Raw genomic sequence first — 19,547 nt, 5'->3', positions numbered from 1 at the left:
TACCCAAGAAAGCAAAGGTAACTGAACTAAAAGACTATCGCCTCATAGCACTCACTTCTGTCATCATGAAGTGCTTTGAGAGACTAGTCATGGATCATATCACCTCTACCTTACCTGACACCCTAGACCCAATTCAATTTGCATACAGCCCCAATAGGGCCACAGACGACGCCATTGCCATCGCACGGCACACTGCCCTATCCCATCTGGACAAGAGGAACACATATGTACAGCATGCTGTTCATTGACTATAGCTCAGCATTCAACACCATAGTACCCTCCAAGCTCATCATTAAGCTCGGGGCCCTGGGTCTGAACCCCGCCCTGTGCAACTGGGTCCTGGACTTCCTGATGAGCTGCCCCCAGGTGGTGAAGGTAGGAACAACACCTCCACTTCGCTGATCCTCAACACAGGTGCCCCACAAGGGTGCGTGTTCAGCCACCTCCTGTTCTCCCTGTTTACCCATGACTGCGTGGCCACGCACGCATCCAACTAAATCATCAAGTTTGCAGACGACACAACAGTAGTAGGCCTGATTACCAACAATGACGAGACAGCCTACAGGGAGGAGGTGAGGGCCCTGGGAGAGTGGTGCCATGAAAATAATCTCTCACTCAACATCAACAAAACAAAGGAGCTGATCGTGGACTTCAGGAAACAGCAGAGGAAACACTCCCCTATCCACATCGACGGGACCGCAGTGGAGAAGGTGGAAAGCTTCAAGTTCCTCGGCATACACATCACTGATGATCTGAAATGGTCCACCCACACAGACACAAATTTGGCTTGGCCCCTAAAACCCTCACAAACATTTACAGATGCACAATTGAGAGCATCCTGTCGGGCTGTATCAGTACAGGTGCATCAAGGCTGGGACCGAGAGACTGAAAAACAGCTTCTATCTCAAGGTCATCAGACTGGCCACTTCAATAATGGAACACTAGTCACTTTAATAATGTTTACATACTGCTTTACTCATCTCATATGTATATACTGTATTCTATTCTACTGTATTCTAGTCAATGCCACTCCGACATTTCTCATTCTAATATTTATATATTTCTTAATTACATTCTTTTACTTTTAGATTTGTGTATTGTTAGATACTACTGCACTGTTGGAGCCAGGAACACAAGCATTTCGCTACACCCGCAATAACATCTGCTAAACATGTGTATGTGACCAATAAAATTTTATTTTATTTGAGTACTAGATTCATGGGAATAAAATGAATTTTAAAGTACAAGGAAAACTTTCTACAGCCTTCTGAAACAAAAACACCTATTATTGCAGGTCATGTAGAGCTGTGTCAACTAACATAATTAGTGTTACGTTCCCCAGTTTCTGTGTTGTTGTGGGTTTGTATGTGTGTGTGCATTTCAGGAAAGGGATTCCTCAAGCAGCTGATTGGTCGGCCCCATCGATGATTGGAGCTCTGAACTCTCCCTCTCGTCAGGGGAAACAGCTGTCTTCAATTACCAACTCCTTCTACAGCTGGATAAAAGCCAGTGTTCCTTGGTCAGGAGGAGAGAGCTTCTAGGATGTCCTGTGTTGGTTGTTAGGCCATGAAAGTGTTTGTTGAAAGTATTTTGTAGCCGCTACTCCTGAGGTATGTGTGTGCCAATAGGACTTGGTGTTTTTGATTATTGAAATTGTTCACTTTAAGTTAGTAATTATTCTGTTTTATTTGTTCCCGGGGGGAAGGGGAACACACCTTGGAAGTGTTTAGGCAAGAGGCCTGCAGACCTACATAACCCGTAGTATTTACTGTCTATGCACACTAGGTAAGACCTGGGCGGACCACCCCCTGTATTTTGGTTAGCGCACTAGGAGGTGCTAAAAGATTAGGTAAGTAGTGGGTAGGCAGGTAAGGTAGGAGTGGGGGCTCTAACTTTTACTTTCTTTGCTTTGGTTCCGTCCAGACCATTTCCCCCACAATACCGTGTTAGGAATAATAAATCAAACGATAATTTTCTCCGCCTCTGTCGTCCTTCCCCTCCACCTATGATCACATACCTTTTTCACTCCACGGGGAGTTTAGTTGTAGCAGGGTGTTGCGTTCCCTCCGCCAAGAGGCGTACGTAACAATTGGCTACAGTAAAGCGTGAACAACACTTCTATAGATAAATGTGTTGTCAGAAAGCATTTGCGTTGACTTGCTGTCACTACTGAATATCATTCCTCATTAACATTTTACTGCAGTGGGCTAAATCAGGGTCACATAGTGTTCCTTGGTAGTCTTAAACAAATCTACTAAAAGTATGCACCTCACACACATGGTTATGGGCTTTAAAAAAGAAGACATCTGTACCATGTCAGATATAGAGATGAAATGTATTACATGTTGAGTTTGCAACCCAATATTACACTTGATATACATCACAGAAGACTGAAATATAACAAAACTGTTTGACATAGAAACACCAGATCTTTTAATTTATCTTTATATGATGAATTTATGAAAAATATTAATAACATTCCACCCATGAGGCCAAAGAGGGCGCTTTTGGTGATTGACTGCAGGAAAGGGCTATGTCAATATTAGCACATCTGTTTACCCACAGGTATCATTGTCATTTGTGTACTGATTCAGTAAATGTCATATTTTATTAATGTGTTGAGAGGTTGCATAACCGCCAGTGTTCTGTCCAATTTTAATTGGATCCAGGAGATACTGGACTGTCCTTAACCTGGTAAATGTACTAATAGACAGCTTTGTCAAGTTACACACACACACAGCTAACCATGTCATGTTACCAACGAGTACATTATTTCTCTCTATCGGTATAACATTGTTCATATTTGCAGGGACTTATTGAGAGTAAATTCCAGGGTTCTTGGGACCACATGGTATTTATGGGCTCAGTGTGGATTCATCTCTATGTGTCATGACTGGGCTGCCTCCCACCCTCCCACACAGTATATCAGTCTTCATGTATCACTGCAGCTCCATTCAGAGAGAGAGAGAGACCCTGCTGGAGCCCAGTACAATTACCCAGCATATTGTTAGACTGTCCTATTATAAACTCAAGTGTTGGAGAAAAAATATACTCTATTTGCCATAAAACCTTAAATGAGAGGCTCAGTTGGCCATGATATTCAAACATTGCTATACGTTAGGCAGATGGCATAATGCTTCATATTCATTCTGAATAAAAAGCTGCTTTTGATGGACATGGACATTAAAAGCTCATAGTCGGTCAAAAGAATGGCATCAACATATCAGTTTTCCAACAGGTAGCTTAGAACCACTAGAGATAATTTCACCAGATCACAAGCGATCGTCTGTATCAGTCCGTGCTGTTTGTGGGAGAGATGCATACAGCCACCGTGTAACTGAAATGTGTTGGTACTGTAATACACACCACCCACCCAGCACACCACAGCAATGTTTCACTTGTTGTTACATAATGAGGGCTAAACACTTCATTTAGGATTCAGGACATGCAGATGGGTAATTCAAATAGAAAAAGGAACCGTGTTAAAACACTGTGTTATAATATCGTAATATATCATTGGGAATCAGAGCAATGGAAAACGGATGACAGGGTAGAGGATATAACAGAGTTAGTGCTGTAAGAACTGTTGTGTTTACATTGATGAGGTACAACAGCAAACTGAAAGGGGAGGTGCGGTAGTTTAAGAACAAACTAAGCAGTCTAAATCACTTAGAGGGGGGTGAGGGGCTATCAAAAAGTGGGATGACCGTGAGGAGCATCCTTGAAGTCATCTGCTCATAGTGTATGTTTTCTTGACTATACTAATTGATACTGGATGATTTAACCACTCATTGTATTGCTACATGAATTGGTGTACACTAAAAATGGCAATAACTGAGTATTCAGAAATATTGTAGTATAATATAATTTTCGACATTTGGAATCCTGATTCCCACAGTGAGTAGAATGACTATGTGCTGTTAATCATTGACTGATGTGACCTAATTGGTTAATCCAGAGGGAGCTAAAAGTCTGGAGGTCCTGGGGCTCTATGTATCAAGCGTCTCAGAGTAGGAGTGCTGATCTAGGATCAGTTTTGCCCTTTAGATCACAATGAATAAGATTACATAGACAGGGGTAATAGATCAGGAATCTTACATTACTCTAAGGTACTTGATACATACAGGCCCTGAAGTACTTTATTAGAAGGAGAAGATGCACATTGCTCTGACACTGCTCTCAGCGCTCCAAGGGGTGTTAAGTATATACGATGCAAATGATGATACAGATCCTCTACCCACAATACTTTGCAATTCACACTGAAACCATAAAGTCTGTGGTACAAGACAGGGTTGTTTCTTTTTTTGGTCTTAAATTGAAGGTATTAAACCGTTTTGTGGTAACAACAATTAGATTAAAACCTAAGTGGAGTTCCCATACATTTTTACAGTAAGTAGGCAAATGGAAAAGTGACTTCACTTGATTGTTCTCGCTCTCTGATGGCTTTTGGGGTGACTTCTTTTCCTGTCACTAATAATTCAATTTCCTCTGGTTCCCCAGCCCCTCCCGTATTTGTGTCCCTCTGACTGCTCCTGTCTGAGTAGTGCTGTGGACAAAGCCCTCTCATATTTGGGTTGTGCTACAGTGAGGTCCTCAATCTCAGCCTCTCTTCCTGCCATTCTCTGGCACTTCCTTCAGGAAGCATCTGCTTATTTCTGACAATGAAACTCTGCAGCATAACCTAAATAATAGTAATTTACTTAGGGAACATGGAATAATCTGTGTATCCCAAGTGGGGGACCCCCTGAATGCCTCACAACGTGTAGTTGTTATTCAATGACACCATTCGGAGTTTCCTGTTTCAGGGTTGATAAAAACCAAACCACACGAGGAGTCTATTCCCTGAGGGAATTAATCATACAAAGTCCACTTTTTATCATCACATCCTGATACCAGGACCGTTCATCAGCAGGCTGGCATATCCTCTCACAAGTTCTGTTTTTCCAGTTGGATGTGTGCACCCCTCTGGTTCTCTTTTCTGTGAAGTAAAACGTCCTGCAGCTCCGACAAAACAAAAGTGAAGCTGGCCTGGTGATCTCATAGGGAAATATTATCAAAGAGTCAAAGGATGTCAGTTACTGGAGTTAGGCTGATAGCACCTGGACTACATTACTGTATTTTTCTCACAACTCACTCAGGCATTGGACCTTAGGCTACTGTGTACTTTAATGAATGGGTAATTAGATTCTAAGTTGCTATTGTTTGGCTGTGCCACCACCCTCTCCGCAGAGGAAGTGGATGGCTGTATCAAGTCTAAGCACACTTCCTGTGCTTGTTGTCTTGGGAGGACCTATTAGGGGCAGCTAAGAAAGCAGCAGCAAAATGAATATTGTCAGCCAGTCCATTACAGGAGCGGCTAGCAGGAGGACCATTGTCAGTCTGAATGAGAACCACTACCGTCAGATCGATGGTGCAAGCAGGGAGAATGGAGTACTATTGGATATGCCTGTGGAGTGTCTTGGGGGTAGGTTTGTGTGTTCCTGTTGCTAAACCCTATTACATTCATCCTTATCCTCTCAACTTTGACAAAGCTTCAGAAGCCTGTCAGCCTGGCAGTTTCCTAACTAAAGTGGCCAGTATGGAGGAAGCCTTGAAGATTTTGAAAGTAATCTCGGACATACCATCCAAAGAAGGTACATTTCAGTTCTGGGTGGGCTTGATGAAAGGAAAGGGGTCTTGCGTGAAACATGACGCACCTCTGAAGGGTTTCAAGTGGACGGTGGATAACAGCAGCGACACCGAACTGGATCAGTGGAAGTCTTTGCCCAATCCAACCTGCACGGGTATATACTGTGTATTTCTCTCTGGTGAGTTTAATGGAACTGAGATTGTGAACTGGGGATTTGTTTCCAGTACCTGTAAGACAGAGTATCCATTCATTTGTAAACAACGTAATGGAGAGGTACCTATCATGAAGCAGTGTCCTATCCCACACATACCAGAGGCCCGAATACTCAGGCCAGACCCAAAGGATCATCATAAACTGAATCTGGATTGTGGGTTTGGGAAAATGTTTGAACTGACTTGCTCTGCAACGACTCTAACATGGGAACGTGATGATGGATCGGATATACGTGGAATTTGTGCTTCATGCAAAGCAGGTTATATGACAGATGGGTCTGGAAGCTGTGTGGACATTGACGAATGCAGAGATCGGCCCTGTAAAGACCAGTGTGTCAACACTGAGGGTTCTTTCCTCTGTAAATGCTATGATAAAAATGGAAATCTTCAAGATGAGGGCTCAATGGCATGCAACGAACTACCAGCAGCTACCATTGCTCCTGAAGGTAGTGACAACCATTTGGTCCAAGACTATACCCCAACTTCTAAGCCAGCAATTCAGGAGAAGCCTTTTCTCGCCTCTCTGCCAGACCAACACACTCCAACTTCCCCTACAGATGACATTGAGATAGTGGACAAGAGTGGAGACCAAGCCTACATTTTCATACCTGTGCTGATAGCAGTGATGGCCTTGGTCGTTCTGTTAGTCGTGGTGTTATCTATTGTTAAGTGCTGCCTCAGGAGGCGATCACAGAAACTGGCCATGAAAAATGCAGAGAAAATGGCAATGAAGAGGGCGGAGTCCTCCAAGGAAAAATACTCCCTTGAAAACGCAAATGAGAAGGAGGCAACTTAAGCAGCAGGAGTGTGAACGGAGGCCACAGATAAGACTCAGACAACCTGAAGGTTTTAACGGACAATGTATAAGATCTCTCATCACTTCCTTACATCAAATAGCACTGGAATTAAATGTTTTATTGAAAGGATTTTTATCTGCAGTAGGTCACTGTACAGGCTTTGGATATTATTATTTTATTTTGAGGATTTGTATATGGGCTGAGGGCTCACATTTCTTCATAATATTTGCTAGGCCTTTATGTTGCATTTACTGATTTTATTGCTGTACTGTATATATGTGATTTGTATATAAGTCATCGTGTAACATATGAAGATGAATTTGATGCTTCAGTATTTTGGAAGTTTCTAGTCCCGATATAAAGGATCATAGCCTCTGCCCATGGTGTAAAATGTTCAGCCCATAAACCTAGGTCTGTCTCATTTCAAAAGAAAGACACTATCTTGTCAATAAATCAACTGTTTATAAAGCAATAGATTGTATTATCATTGAAAATAAAGGATTAATACATTCTGAGCAAACAGACACTGAGGGCAGGTTTACCCACTGGGCAAAAACTGGTTGAATCAACGTTGTTTCCATATAAACATTTTTGGGGTTTAAATCAAAGTGATGACGTTGAATCGACGTGGAAAACTGATTGGATTTGAACAAAAGTAATCAATGTAAGGGAATTTCGTGTCGTATTATTACAAATCTAATGACATTAGGACATTTTTGGTTGATTGCACGTTTCATTCAGCAACCAATTGAAAACTAGACGTTGAACTGACGTCCGTGCCCAGTGGCTATCTTCTACAAAGAGCTGAGTAAATCTGCACCAAAGATAAGAGGACAGCGGATAAGAGATAGCTGGGCTGCTCTTTCTGGACCAGGATGTGGTTGTTTTGCTAAGGTGAACAAGTGTTCATGTTGCTCTCTGCCTGAGAGATTTAAAAGCGAAGATCACTGATGCTGTTTTAACTTGAATTTGCGCAATTAATAATTCATCATAGAGTCTGAGTATGAATCTGAACTTAAACTGCAAATCTTGGTATACTCTCCAAGATATCTGCAATAGATTAATCATAAGCAGCACTGTTTAACACTTTTTTTGTATGTGCTCACACAGTGGAAATAATATCACTCCGGAAGCCTCTAGTAGTGCCAGTCAGTTTCAGCTCTGTAGGCGACTTGTGCTACTTGGAGGACTATTACGTACAGTGCCACCTGAATCCACATTGTAATACTACGAACAATAATAAGACATTTGGATTATTTAACATTTTAATTGCGTTCAAATAGTTGCAGGTAAACAACATGAATACATATCGAAGTAACCGCCTAGTTATGAGCGAAACACTCAGTGGTCACGTTAATGATTTTGTTGATTTCATCATGTCCATATGCTGCTACAGTGTCGTTGTCCTAGAAGTACAGGTTCCATTTCTATACGTGCTATCACATTCCATATTGTCCGGTTGAAATTCATCCACACTGTAACCACGACTTTTCAGAGACGTGGCATAGTAATCTATTGGTTCTTCCGTTGCATTGTCCATCCACCGCAGGCACAAAATTCTTTGGAACGAACGTTTGAAATTGTCTGATAAAAATCCGTACAGTATAGGGTTGGCGCAGCTATTTGCGTATCCCAGAATCACTGCGAGTTGCATGAGTGTTGCGTTATGGTGCTCCACAAAGACATTGACGAGCTGCATAATGTGAAAGGGCATCCAACAGATGACAAACACGGTCACCACCATCATCACCATCAGAGTGATCTTTCTCTCCGACTTCTTACGCTGTTGCCAACCTGCCTTCAGTGCCACCACTCTCATCTTGGCGATGATGAGGATGTAACACATACAGATAGCAATGACTGGGAACAGAAAGCCCATGAGAAAGGCATAGATCACAAACACAGCCATCCACTGGTTAACTGGCTTTGGCATCTGAATGTTGCAAGCAACCGAACCGTCCAAGTTTGGAACGGTCGTGGAAAATATAATAATGGGCAAAATGACCAGGATAGAAAACATCCAAACCCCAAAGTTGACTATTTTAGCTATTGTGGGTCTCCTGTACCGGGAGGCTTTGATGGGGTGCACAACCGCGATATATCGGTCTATGCTAAGTACAGTTAAGCAGTAAATACTCGTAAACATATTAATAGCATCAACACTTAGAACAAGGCGGCAGAGAAGGGAGCCGAAAGGCCAGTGATGAAGGAGTGAAGATGTCACCAAGAAAGGGACACTCAGCATAAGTAACTCGTCCGCTATGGCCAGATTCAGAATGTAAATATTTGTTGCAGTTTTCATTTTGGCATATCTGAAAATGACATAGATAACCATAGAGTTCCCGCACAGTCCGACCAAACAGACAACCGAGTAAATGAAGGAGATGAGGATAGCGCTGCCTTGAGACTCGCTGTACGTTTCGTTCCCAGACGAGTTGTTCATTAGGAAAAAACCGTCCTCCAAGGTTAGATTCCTGAAAGAGCTGTTGGGGAGCATTTTGGCTGTGTTTTTCCAGAAGAATCCTCAAAAAAGTAGGCCTATGTCTTCTGTTAAATAATACATTTCAATCAGTGCGACTGTCCAGGTAACCCATCTCCTCACGGGAGTTGCTCTGTGCTGTGGCGCGCAGACGGTGCGTTGTTTCAGGACCATGGATAGCTACCGATGATCTAGTCATTTCAGAGACGCAACGTCAGACGTTGTAAAATGACGTTGTGTTGGGGTCATAGTCTAGGTCCTAATCGATATAAACCACTATAACCTAGAATAGGAATCTGTTATCGAGCGTCATAACACCCACATTCAAGTTCAACTGATTGATTGGTAAATTGCTGCAGTCTTGTGTCTTTTGATGACGATGCACAATAGTTACATGTTTCCCAGGTTGTTTTCGTCGTATCAGCAATTTCACAGTTGAATCAGACACACACTCAGCACTACTGAACATTTATGACTAATACAATTGCATAAATTGTGGACTGACATACAGTGCCTTCAGAAAGTATTCACACCCCTTGACTTTTTCACATTGTGTTACAACCAGAATTTAAAATTGATTAAATGTTGTTGTTTTTTTGGTCACTGACCTACACACAACACCCAATAAGTCAAAGTGGAATTGGATGTATGTTTTTAGAAATTAATAAAAAATGAAAAGCTGAAATGTCTAGAGTCAATAAGTATTCAACCCCTTTGTTATGGCAAGCCTAAATAAGGCTAGAGCTTGAAGAATTTTGAAAAGAATAATGGGCAAATGTTTCACAATCCAGGTGTGCAAAGCTCTTAGAGACTTACCCAGACAGATTCACAGCTGTAATCGCTGCCAAAGGTCTTTTCAGTTTGTCCTTATGGAGTATTGTGTGTAGATGAGTGAGAAAAAAAATTGCTTTAATACATTTTTAGCTCAGGCTTTAACACAACAAAATGTGGAATAAGTCAAGGGGTATGAATACTTTCTGAAGGCTCTGTATATTGTGATATTTAACAAAAGCGATGTGTCATCTTCCTTGGGATTTTCATCTAAAAATTAGAATCAAAAAGAATACCTGGTAAGTGTAGGCTACAGAGGATAAAGATAAAGTCTTCATTTTGAAATAGGTGGGCTGTCATCCCACCTGTAACTGGATTATTACAGATGACCAAATCACAAACAATATCCACATCACAGGTGAACGTCATATCATTCATTTATGATGAATGAAGAAAATCAATCAAAGTGCGTCATACTCAGATCACCGTATGTGGCCCTCTGGTACACAAACAGATTAGAGAATCACTGAAAATCTAAGTAAGTAAATAGAGTTTCATTAGGAAATCCAAATGCAATATCTGTGTTGACAAAGTTGGATAATGGAGCAGTTGCTGGCTCTAATGTGACAGCTTGATGTTTAATCTTGCACAACTGACCAAATGTCCAAGAGACATTAGATGCCACCCACCGTGGCATTTTTCACCCAACTTGTAATTTAAATCCAATGACATGGTTCTAATGGTTGTTGAATTCATGTTAGTTGATAACGCAGTCAAATGTATATTGAACAAAAATATAAACGCAACATGCAACAATTTCAAAGATTTTACTGAGTTACAATTCATATAAGGAAATCAATCAATTGAAATAAATTCATTAGGCCCGAATCTATGGATTTCACATGACTGGGAATACAGATATGCATCTGTTGGTCGCAGAAAGCTTTAAAAAACGTGGGACGTGGATCAGAAATCCAGTCAGTATCTGGTGTGACCACAATTTGTATCATGCAGCGTGATACATCTCCTTCACGAAGAGTTGATCAGGGTGTTGATTGTGGCCTGTGGAATGTTGTCCCACTCCTCTTCAATGGCTGTGCGAAGTTGCTGGGTATTGGCGGGAACTAGAACGCAGTGTCGTACACATCCCAAAAATTCTCAGTGGATGACATGTCTGGTGAGTATGCAGGCCATGGAAGAACTGAGACATTTTCAGCTTCCAGGAATTGTGTACAGATCATTGTAAAACGGGGCCGTGCATTATCATGCTGAAATATGAGGTGGTATCAGCAGATGAATGGCACAACAATGGACCTCAGGATCTTGTCACGGTATCTCTGTGCATTCAAATTGCCATCGATAAAATGCGATAGTGTTCGTTTTTCCGTAGCGTATGCCTGCCCATACCATAACCCCACCGTCACCATGGGGCACTCTGTTCACAACGTTGACATCAGCAAACCGCTCACCCACACAACGCCATACACGTGGTCTGCAGTTGGCAACAGCTCTGGTGGACATTCCTGGAGTCAGCATGCCAATTGCACGCTCCCTCAAAACTTGAGACATCTGTGGCATTGTGTTGTGTAACAAAACCAACACTTTACATTTGCATGTATATTTTTGTTCAGTGTAAATCAAAACTAGACGTTGAACTGCCGTCAGTGCCCAGTGGGCAGTAAACAGAGTAAATTGTACAAAACATGCAGCGTTTTTATGAGCAATAACTAACAAGGTTTAGATTCCCTCAGCTCAAGACAGTATTTGAATTAATTGTGAAATTGTAAGAGCTCAATATGGAAGTAAAAGAAACATGTTACATTAGAATGCAACAAACAATGTTGGATTTGTAAAAGGTTGCGTCAATCGAATATGGTATCAGGATAAAATGTGATTCAGAGTCACCGAATATACTTTAAGTATTTTTATTTAACATAAGCGATAAATGGTAAACGCAATTTTCGTATATACGGGTTCACTGTATCACCACGTAGGGTAAAGCAGAGAACTGACGGAAATAGTACAGACATCTTCTTTTATACTGTGACAGAGGTAGTTCCAACTTTAGAGTTGGCCTGTCACAGTAGAGGCTTAGCGTGGTTTAAACTTGCTAGCCTATCGGTGGTGCCCAGGCTGGTCCCAGCCTCACAGCACACAGGATCCAGATATCCGGAAGTGTTTGTTGTGAAGTTTGAGCTGAGTAGTCGTGGCTACACATTCCTCAGTTCCTGTTTTCTTGTTATTCAGCATTTTTCCATCTTGTCTCAACCTTCTGGTTAGCACAGTCGACACCCTAGATTAACAACAGCTTTTCTGCAGTCACGCTATGTTTTGTGATTAACATGTTCTATTTCTATAAGGCATATATTTTTGTTAAAAAGAGAACAAAAGCATCCTTCACAGATTGGAAAACAAAAGATTCTCCTCTTTAAGAAACACAATGCATTCAGTTGGGTCAGCCATATAATTTTTCCTAGCATTGTTTTCAGAGAATGACTGCATGATTGCCCTTGAAATGCAACAAGCTGCATACACACACACACACCGTCTCAGTACACCGTCTCAGTGTGTAAGTGGAACAGATGGTTGTGTTCATACTCCTCTCTCCTTCATTACTCCTCTCCTTCATTACTCCTCTCCTTCATTACTCCTTTCATTCATTACTCCTCTCTCCTTCATTACTCCTCTCTCCTTCATTACTCCTCTCCTTCATTACTCCTCTCTCCTTCATTACTCCTCTCCTTCATTACTCCTCTCCATCATTACTCCTCTCCTTCATTACTCCTCTCTCCTTCATTACTCCTCTCTCCTTCATTACTCCTCTCTCCTTCATTACTCCTCTCTCCTTCATTACTCCTCTCCTTCATTACTCCTCTCTCCTTCATTACTCCTCTCCTTCATTACTCCTCTCTCCTTCATTACTCCTCTCCTTCATTACTCCTCTCCTTCATTACTCCTCTCCTTCATTACTCCTCTCCTTCATTACTCCTCTCTCCTTCATTACTCCTCTCTCCTTCATTACTCCTCTCCTTCATTACTCCTCTCCTTCATTACTCCTCTCTCCTTCATTACTCCTCTCTCCTTCATTACTCCTCTCCTTCATTACTCCTCTCTCCTTCATTACTCCTCTCTCCTTCATTACTCCTCTCTCCTTCATTACTCCTCTCTCCTTCATTACTCCTCTCCTTCATTACTCCTCTCTCCTTCATTACTCCTCTCTCCTTCATTACTCCTCTCTCCTTCATTACTCCTCCCTCTCCCTCTCCTCCCACCCCACCCCCCCACCCCAATACCCTCCCTCCCTCCCCTGGAGGCACGCCAGTTCATTTGGCAGGTGTTTTTTATACTCCACAGGCCTCCTTCTCTTTCCTCTCTCTATATAGCTCCTGTTTTATGGAGACTGACTCAGCTGATTTGGATGGGCAAGAAATAACCCAGGTCCTTAACTGGGAAAGAGCTCCAAAGCCAAGGAAATACTACCGCTGTGTTTGTTTGTTGGGATACTGTGTATGCGGAGACAAAATGGTCTCTCTCTGATTCAATCACTGGCACTGCAAGCAGTTAATAACCTCTCAGGGGAATTCATGAAGGGAGATATTGAACTTGGCACAAAGCAATTCAAACAACCTCAAAAACGTGATTTTCCTGTGTTTTATTTATACTGTTTTTCCACACTGTGAAATTGTGAAAATTTTGATAATACCCTTTTAGTGTAAAAGCTGTTTGAAAAGACCGCCTTTTCAGGGTGTTTTGCATGGGTGGAGTTTTGGCCTGCCTGGCGACATCACCAGTGTATGTTAATAGACCATTAACAAAGAGAGTTTCAAACCTCTCTGCCAATAACAGCTAGTTATCAGGTTACATATGTAACAGAGTTAAGAACATGCCCGTAAGCTCACTTCACAGCCTGCTTGAAATGTTGCTGATGGAGCAATCCAATTGGTACCTTTTGTATAGCTCAAACAGTTGGTACGTTGTCAAGGAGGACGTTCACATGTGTTTGCGAGAAGAGGATCACTGGTTGGAGCACGGTATGGGGACAGGAACAGTGGAGAAAGATATACCGTGAGCTGCAAACTGATGTCGGTTTCACTGGTGCCGTAACCCGGATTGTGTGTGACTAACGTACTAACGGACATACAAACAGATGGAGACAGATCCATGTGGTCCAACCCCCCCTCCCCCCATTTCATTGTGGAGGACAACTTAAAGACGCATTAAAGGTTTTGTGACACCAATCACAGTAAGATACTTAAAGATGCTTTTTAAAGGTTTTATATCATTTCAGTCAGTAGTAGTGCTCACAAGCCAAAAAGTAGTGCTCACGAGCCAAAACGGGTCCCTGAAAATTGTGCACAATTGTGTAGAACGTCATCAATTGCATATGATATGTTACGTCCTGATTATATATATTTTTTTTAATAAGTCAAATTCCAATTCATACAATACGTTACAAATTTCAACGTGCTAAAGATCCCGTTCAATCTCTTTAATTGTTACCCAGAAACTATATGATATTGAGATAAAAATGTCTGCATTGGACCTTTAAGACAGGATTGCACATTAAAGACTACTCATAAAACACTCACGTGAATGTCATAGAAGTTTTATTAAACATATAACAACAAATATAACAAATATTGAAGATTCTGATGCCCAATATATCACAAAGTATACATTTTGATGAACAGCATCTGTTTCCTCAGTCAACCATAACCATGACCAGTAGGTCTGAAACTGTAGAGTAGCATCATAAGGAAACAGATGGTATAGTATCGCTAATATGGGGTTGGCTCATCTCAGCCCTCCAGTGCCTCTTGGAGCTCCACTGCTGTTTTATAGTCCTGCATCGCTTGGTCAGTCAAGCCCAGGTGGCCTCTGACATCAGCACGGAGCTTGTAGACCAGGGCATCGTTGGGCTGGAGGAGAAGAGCTAGGGAATACATGTACTTTAAAGACCAAGACCAGAACGTTTGAGGGTGTCTATTTATAGCTAGCTATAGTATTTCTAGTCATGACACATGAATCCTCCACTTCTCCACGTACACTTTATGAATCGAACGGTCTTGGTCTCAGCTAAAACTACTAATCAAATTAAGATTTGATTCAGTTCCATGCAATTACTCTTTTAACAACACATTCAAGTCTGCTACAACACCTAAAAAAAAACATTAATTCACTGAATCAGTGGAACTGAACTAATTTAACTGATTTTCTCTAAATCATAAGCACGACAGAGTTGGTTCCATCAACACCCACAATGATTCCATTTGTTGGATGAATCCTCATGCTCATTCTGTCCTGCTGAAAATCTATTATTATAGGTTTGTATCATCACCATGGAAACTCAAGCTGCCTCTTGTCTCATGAAAAATAAGTGGCCTTCTTCTTGGTCTTGGGGTTGTCTGTCTGCCAGTGAGGGGTGTCACTGCACTGTGCCACTGTCCTTTGCTTTGTTTAATTGGGTGTTTTTATTTCCAACTATTGGCCAGTTATTTTGACACCCAAAACAAAAAGAGAGAAGATTTTCTCTCGGAGTAACGGCAGCAGGGGGACGTAATCTGTAGACTAGTCTTCAGAGACGGTGGTGCATATTGTGAGAGAGTGAGTGATTGAGAGAGAGAGAATATGCCTTGTCTGTACAGAGGTAAGATGGTAGGCTAGCCTGTGCCTAAAATTTACTTTACAGTTTGCAACACCAGACATGACAATGTTGTCCTATATACAATACAAGTGTGTAATAATGGTACCAGAAAGAGTCCCATCAGCAGTGGGTAAAACATAACAGCCCTGCTGACTAGTGCTTTTTGAGGTTCGGTTTTGGTTCGATTATAAAATTTTAAAAAGTAGACATAACATTTTTTTGACATTAAATGCACTATGCATTATGTGGGTTGAATGATGTAACAACACAGAATAGAATGAATAAAAGTCCCATGATGGTAGTGACTGCCCACTACTACCTTTATTCACATTACTTTATGAAAATAGTTGTTTTATTTGAGGACTTTATTTAACTCCAAGTCATCATCTCATATAGAGCTGTTGTCTAACAGAAACACAATTTTAGTACTTCTTCAAAGTAAATAAGGCATACTTTTATGCCCGCCGAATACCAACTATCAATCACTTAGATCATGTATTTTCAGACTCGCAAAGTAACTGCTTTCTCTACCCTTTCGATTACGAGTTCTCTCTTCTCTCAGCCTCGGTGTCTTCTCCGCACAGACCAGACATGTTTAAGTGGCCGCGCAATGGATTATGGTAATTGTAGTTAATAACTACGTTTTCTGTGCTAAACTATGTATAATATTGGCCTGTTGGAAACTACAACATCACACAGTTCAGGCTGGATCTGATTTATCTCTACAGAAACTGCACATCAAGCTCACAGAAAAGAAAACTAACTAAATGGAATTCAAATAATTGAAACGACGTCGGTCTTTTAGCTGTATAAAAAAAAAGAAAAATAACTTGACATTTCGGTTAATCGCTCCGCACTACTGCTGACAGAACAACAGAGATGCTGTCCTAGCCCCCTGCCGGGTCACCCGTTCATCACCCAGGGTAAATGAAAACCCTATCATTGTCTACAGTTACTGAATCTTATCCGGGAATCAACTCAATACAGAAAAAAAACTTATTGGCTCAGTTGTCTGGAGCCTGCAATGGTTGTAGGTTTGATTCATTACCACATAGCCTACAACACAACGCAATACAACAACACAATGCACTGAATCAAATATCCTCGAGACAGACTGATTTAAACACATTAAGTGCTTAATACAACAACAAAATGACACTACAGTAAGATTCAACCATCTGACCTCGGAACGTGTTACAAGTCTCTGTACAATACCTAGCACACATTGGACTGAGAAACTCTATCCAGCAGGAAACACATTGAGACACACACAAGGGCAGCCATCCAGGAACAAAAGAGCGAGTGGTAAAAGGCTGTTGATTGCTGCTCACTGCTCACCTTGACTGAAGTCCTTCTCTGCATTCCTGTACTGGCGCAGGGAGCTGTAGAGATTGGCTCGGTTGAAGAACACGTGTGAGGAATAAGGGTTGAGTCTCAGGGCCTCAGAGAAGTCCTCGATGGCCTCTGGAACCTTCCTCAGCAGAGCCCTGGTGATGGCCCGGTTCAGCACCGCAGACTCATCCGCTGGGTCCAGCTCAAATGCTCGACTGTAGTGCTCACAGGCCTGGAGGATCACCAGCCAGGAGCACACAGAACCACCGTCACACAGGAGCACACAGGAAGGAGAAGAGCGACGAGAGTGTATGCATACAGTGAGACCCATCCTATAGGATGTGAATGACCCTTAAGTGTAAAACATTTCACCGCTCCGTGGATGTGAACTAGGTTTTACACTTGACACTGACAGCACATCAGAATAAAATCCATTAGAGTGAATGATTTTACCTGTTCAAACTGCCTGTTGTAGAAGTAGAGGTTAGCAGCGTTGAAGAAGGCCAGGGCGTACTTGGGGTTGAGTGAGATGGCTCTCTGGTAGTCTTTCATGGCATTGGCTTTGTCCCCCATGAACTGGTTGATCACCCCTCGGTTAGTCAGCAGCTGATCTGACACAGGATGGTGCTACAGAAAGGCCAGGCCAGGGTCACAGTTAATAACACAGTGAATACAATTAAAGTCGGAAGTTTACATTTACAGTCATTAAAACTCATTTTTCAACCACTCCACACATTTCTTGTTAACAAACTATAGTTTTGGCAAGTCGGGTTAGGACATCTACTTTGTGCATGACAAGTCATTTTTCCAACAATTGTTAATAGACAGATTATTTCACTTATAAATTCACTGTATCACAATTCCGTGGGTCAGAAGTTTACATACACTAAGGTGACTGTGCCTTTAAACAGCTTGGAAAATTCCAGAAAATTATGTCATGTCTTTAGAAGCTTCTGATAGGCTAATTGACATCATTTGAGTCAATTGAAGGTTTACCTGTGGATGTATTTCAAGGCCTACCTTCAAACTCAGTGCCTCTTTGCTTGACATCACGGGAAAATCAAAAGAAATCAGCCAAGACCTCAGAAAAACAATTGTAGACCTCCACAAGTCTGGTTCATCCTTGGGAGCAATTTCCAAACGCCTGAAGGTACCACGTTCATCTATACAAACAATAGTACGCAAGTATAAACACCATGGGACCACGCAGCCGTCATACCGCTCAGGAAGGAGATGAGTTCTGTCTCTTAGAGATGAACGTACTTTGGTGTGAAAAGTGCAAATCAATCCCAGAACAACAGCAAAGGACCTTGTGAAGATGCTGGAGGAAACAGGTACAAAAGTATCTATATCCACAGTAAAACGAGTCCTATATCGACATAACCGGAAAGGCCGCTCAGCAAGGAAGAAGCCACTGATCCAAAACCGCCATAAAAAAAGCCAGACTATGGTTTACAACTGCACATGGGGACAAAGACCGTACTTTTTAGAGAAATGTCCTCTGGTCTGATGAAACAAAAATAGAACTGTTTGGCCATAATGACCATCGTTATGTTTGAGGAAAAAGGGGGAAGCTTGCAAGCCGAAGAACACCATCCCAACCGTGAAGCACGGGGTTGGCAGCATCATGTTGTGGGGGTGCTTTGCTGCAGGAGGGACTGGTGCACTTCACAAAATAGATGGCATCTTGAGCCAGGAAAATTATGTGGATATATTGAAGCAACATCTCAAGACATCAGTCAGGAAGTTAAAGCTTGGTCGCAAATGGGTCTTCCAAATGGACAACGACCCCAAGCATACTTCCAACGTTGTGGCAAAATGGCTTAAGGACAACAAAGTCAACGTATTGGAGTGGCCATCACAAGCCCTGACCTCAATCCCATAGAAAATTTGTGGGCAGAACTGAAAAAGCGTATGCGAGCAAGGAGGCCTACAAACCTGATTCAGTTACACCAGCTCTGTCAGGAGGAATGGGCCAAAATTCACCCAACTTATTGTGAGAAGCTTGTGGAAGGCTACCCGAAATGTTTGACCCGGGTTAAACAATTTAAGGGCAATGCTACTAAAAACTCATTGAGTGTATGTAAACTGCTGACCCACTGGGAATGTGATGAAAGAAATAAAAGCTGAAATAAATCATTCTCTCTACTATTATTCTGACATTTCACATTCTTAAAATAAAGTGGTGATGCTAACTGACCTAAGACAGGGAATTTTTACTAGGATTAAATGTCAGGAATTGTGAAACTGAGTTTAAATGTATTTGGCTAAGGTGTATGTAAACTTCAACTGTATATAGCTACGATACAACATCTCCAAGTTATTATTATAAGGCATAACCAACGCATCATCAAGCTTGGATTATTATAATCAGCTGCGTAGTGCTATGGCAAAAAACAAAACGTGCGTCCAGTAAGGGCCCCAGGACCGAGTTTGGGAAACCCTGCTATAAGGGATGAAACACTGAATACAGCAACACTGGCAGTCTTACTCCAACAACCTGCATTCTATCTCCTGATTGACCGGAAACAAAACACCAACCACATAGCTATAATACATCATGTCCAAGTAATTTGCTGAAACGCTGAATATGGCAGTATACACCGGCAGTATGTCTTCCCTCAGTGTACTCAACAGCTTGCATTTTATAAACATGGACTAAACACGCTCTCCTGACTGAGTG

At 41.8% G+C, this 19,547-nt stretch overlaps 3 protein-coding genes across 3 annotated transcripts in view; 1 reads left to right on the top strand and 2 right to left on the bottom strand.

Annotated features, from left to right (window-relative positions):
* Positions 1–5,275: 5,275 nt before the first annotated feature.
* Positions 5,276–7,110, top strand: LOC139553300 (complement component C1q receptor-like). The gene has a single exon (XM_071365484.1). It carries the CDS (start codon positions 5,384–5,386, stop codon positions 6,635–6,637), a length of 1,254 nt encoding a protein of 417 aa, XP_071221585.1. The 5' UTR covers positions 5,276–5,383; the 3' UTR covers positions 6,638–7,110.
* A 775-nt stretch (positions 7,111–7,885) lies between these two features.
* Positions 7,886–9,790, bottom strand: LOC139553301 (somatostatin receptor type 1-like). Its single transcript, XM_071365485.1, has one exon. It carries the CDS (start codon positions 9,133–9,135, stop codon positions 8,029–8,031), a length of 1,107 nt encoding a protein of 368 aa, XP_071221586.1. The 5' UTR covers positions 9,136–9,790; the 3' UTR covers positions 7,886–8,028.
* Positions 9,791–14,478: 4,688 nt separating this feature from the next.
* The window catches only part of ttc6 (tetratricopeptide repeat domain 6), a 29,815-nt gene continuing 24,746 nt past the window's right edge, over positions 14,479–19,547 (bottom strand). Inside the window, exons 28-30 of the mRNA XM_071365023.1 lie at positions 17,318–17,491; positions 16,871–17,096; positions 14,479–14,821 (exon numbers count right to left, since the gene is read on the bottom strand). Coding sequence (XP_071221124.1) covers positions 14,688–14,821; positions 16,871–17,096; positions 17,318–17,491 — 534 coding nt within the window. The 3' untranslated portion in view covers positions 14,479–14,687. The remainder of the gene's footprint in view (positions 14,822–16,870; positions 17,097–17,317; positions 17,492–19,547) is intronic.

The sequence above is a fragment of the Salvelinus alpinus genome, chromosome 25 (genome assembly GCF_045679555.1).
Source record: "Salvelinus alpinus chromosome 25, SLU_Salpinus.1, whole genome shotgun sequence".
Lineage (NCBI taxonomy): Eukaryota > Metazoa > Chordata > Actinopteri > Salmoniformes > Salmonidae > Salvelinus > Salvelinus alpinus.
The sequence above is the reverse complement of the archived record's forward strand: the minus strand, read 5'-3'. Positions and strand labels throughout refer to the sequence as shown.

Excerpts from the sequence above, each read along its gene's own strand:
- LOC139553300 (XM_071365484.1), top strand. The coding sequence starts at position 5,384 with ATGAGAACCACTACCGTCAGATCGATGGTGCAAGCAGGGAGAATGGAG.
- LOC139553301 (XM_071365485.1), bottom strand. The coding sequence starts at position 9,135 with ATGCTCCCCAACAGCTCTTTCAGGAATCTAACCTTGGAGGACGGTTTT.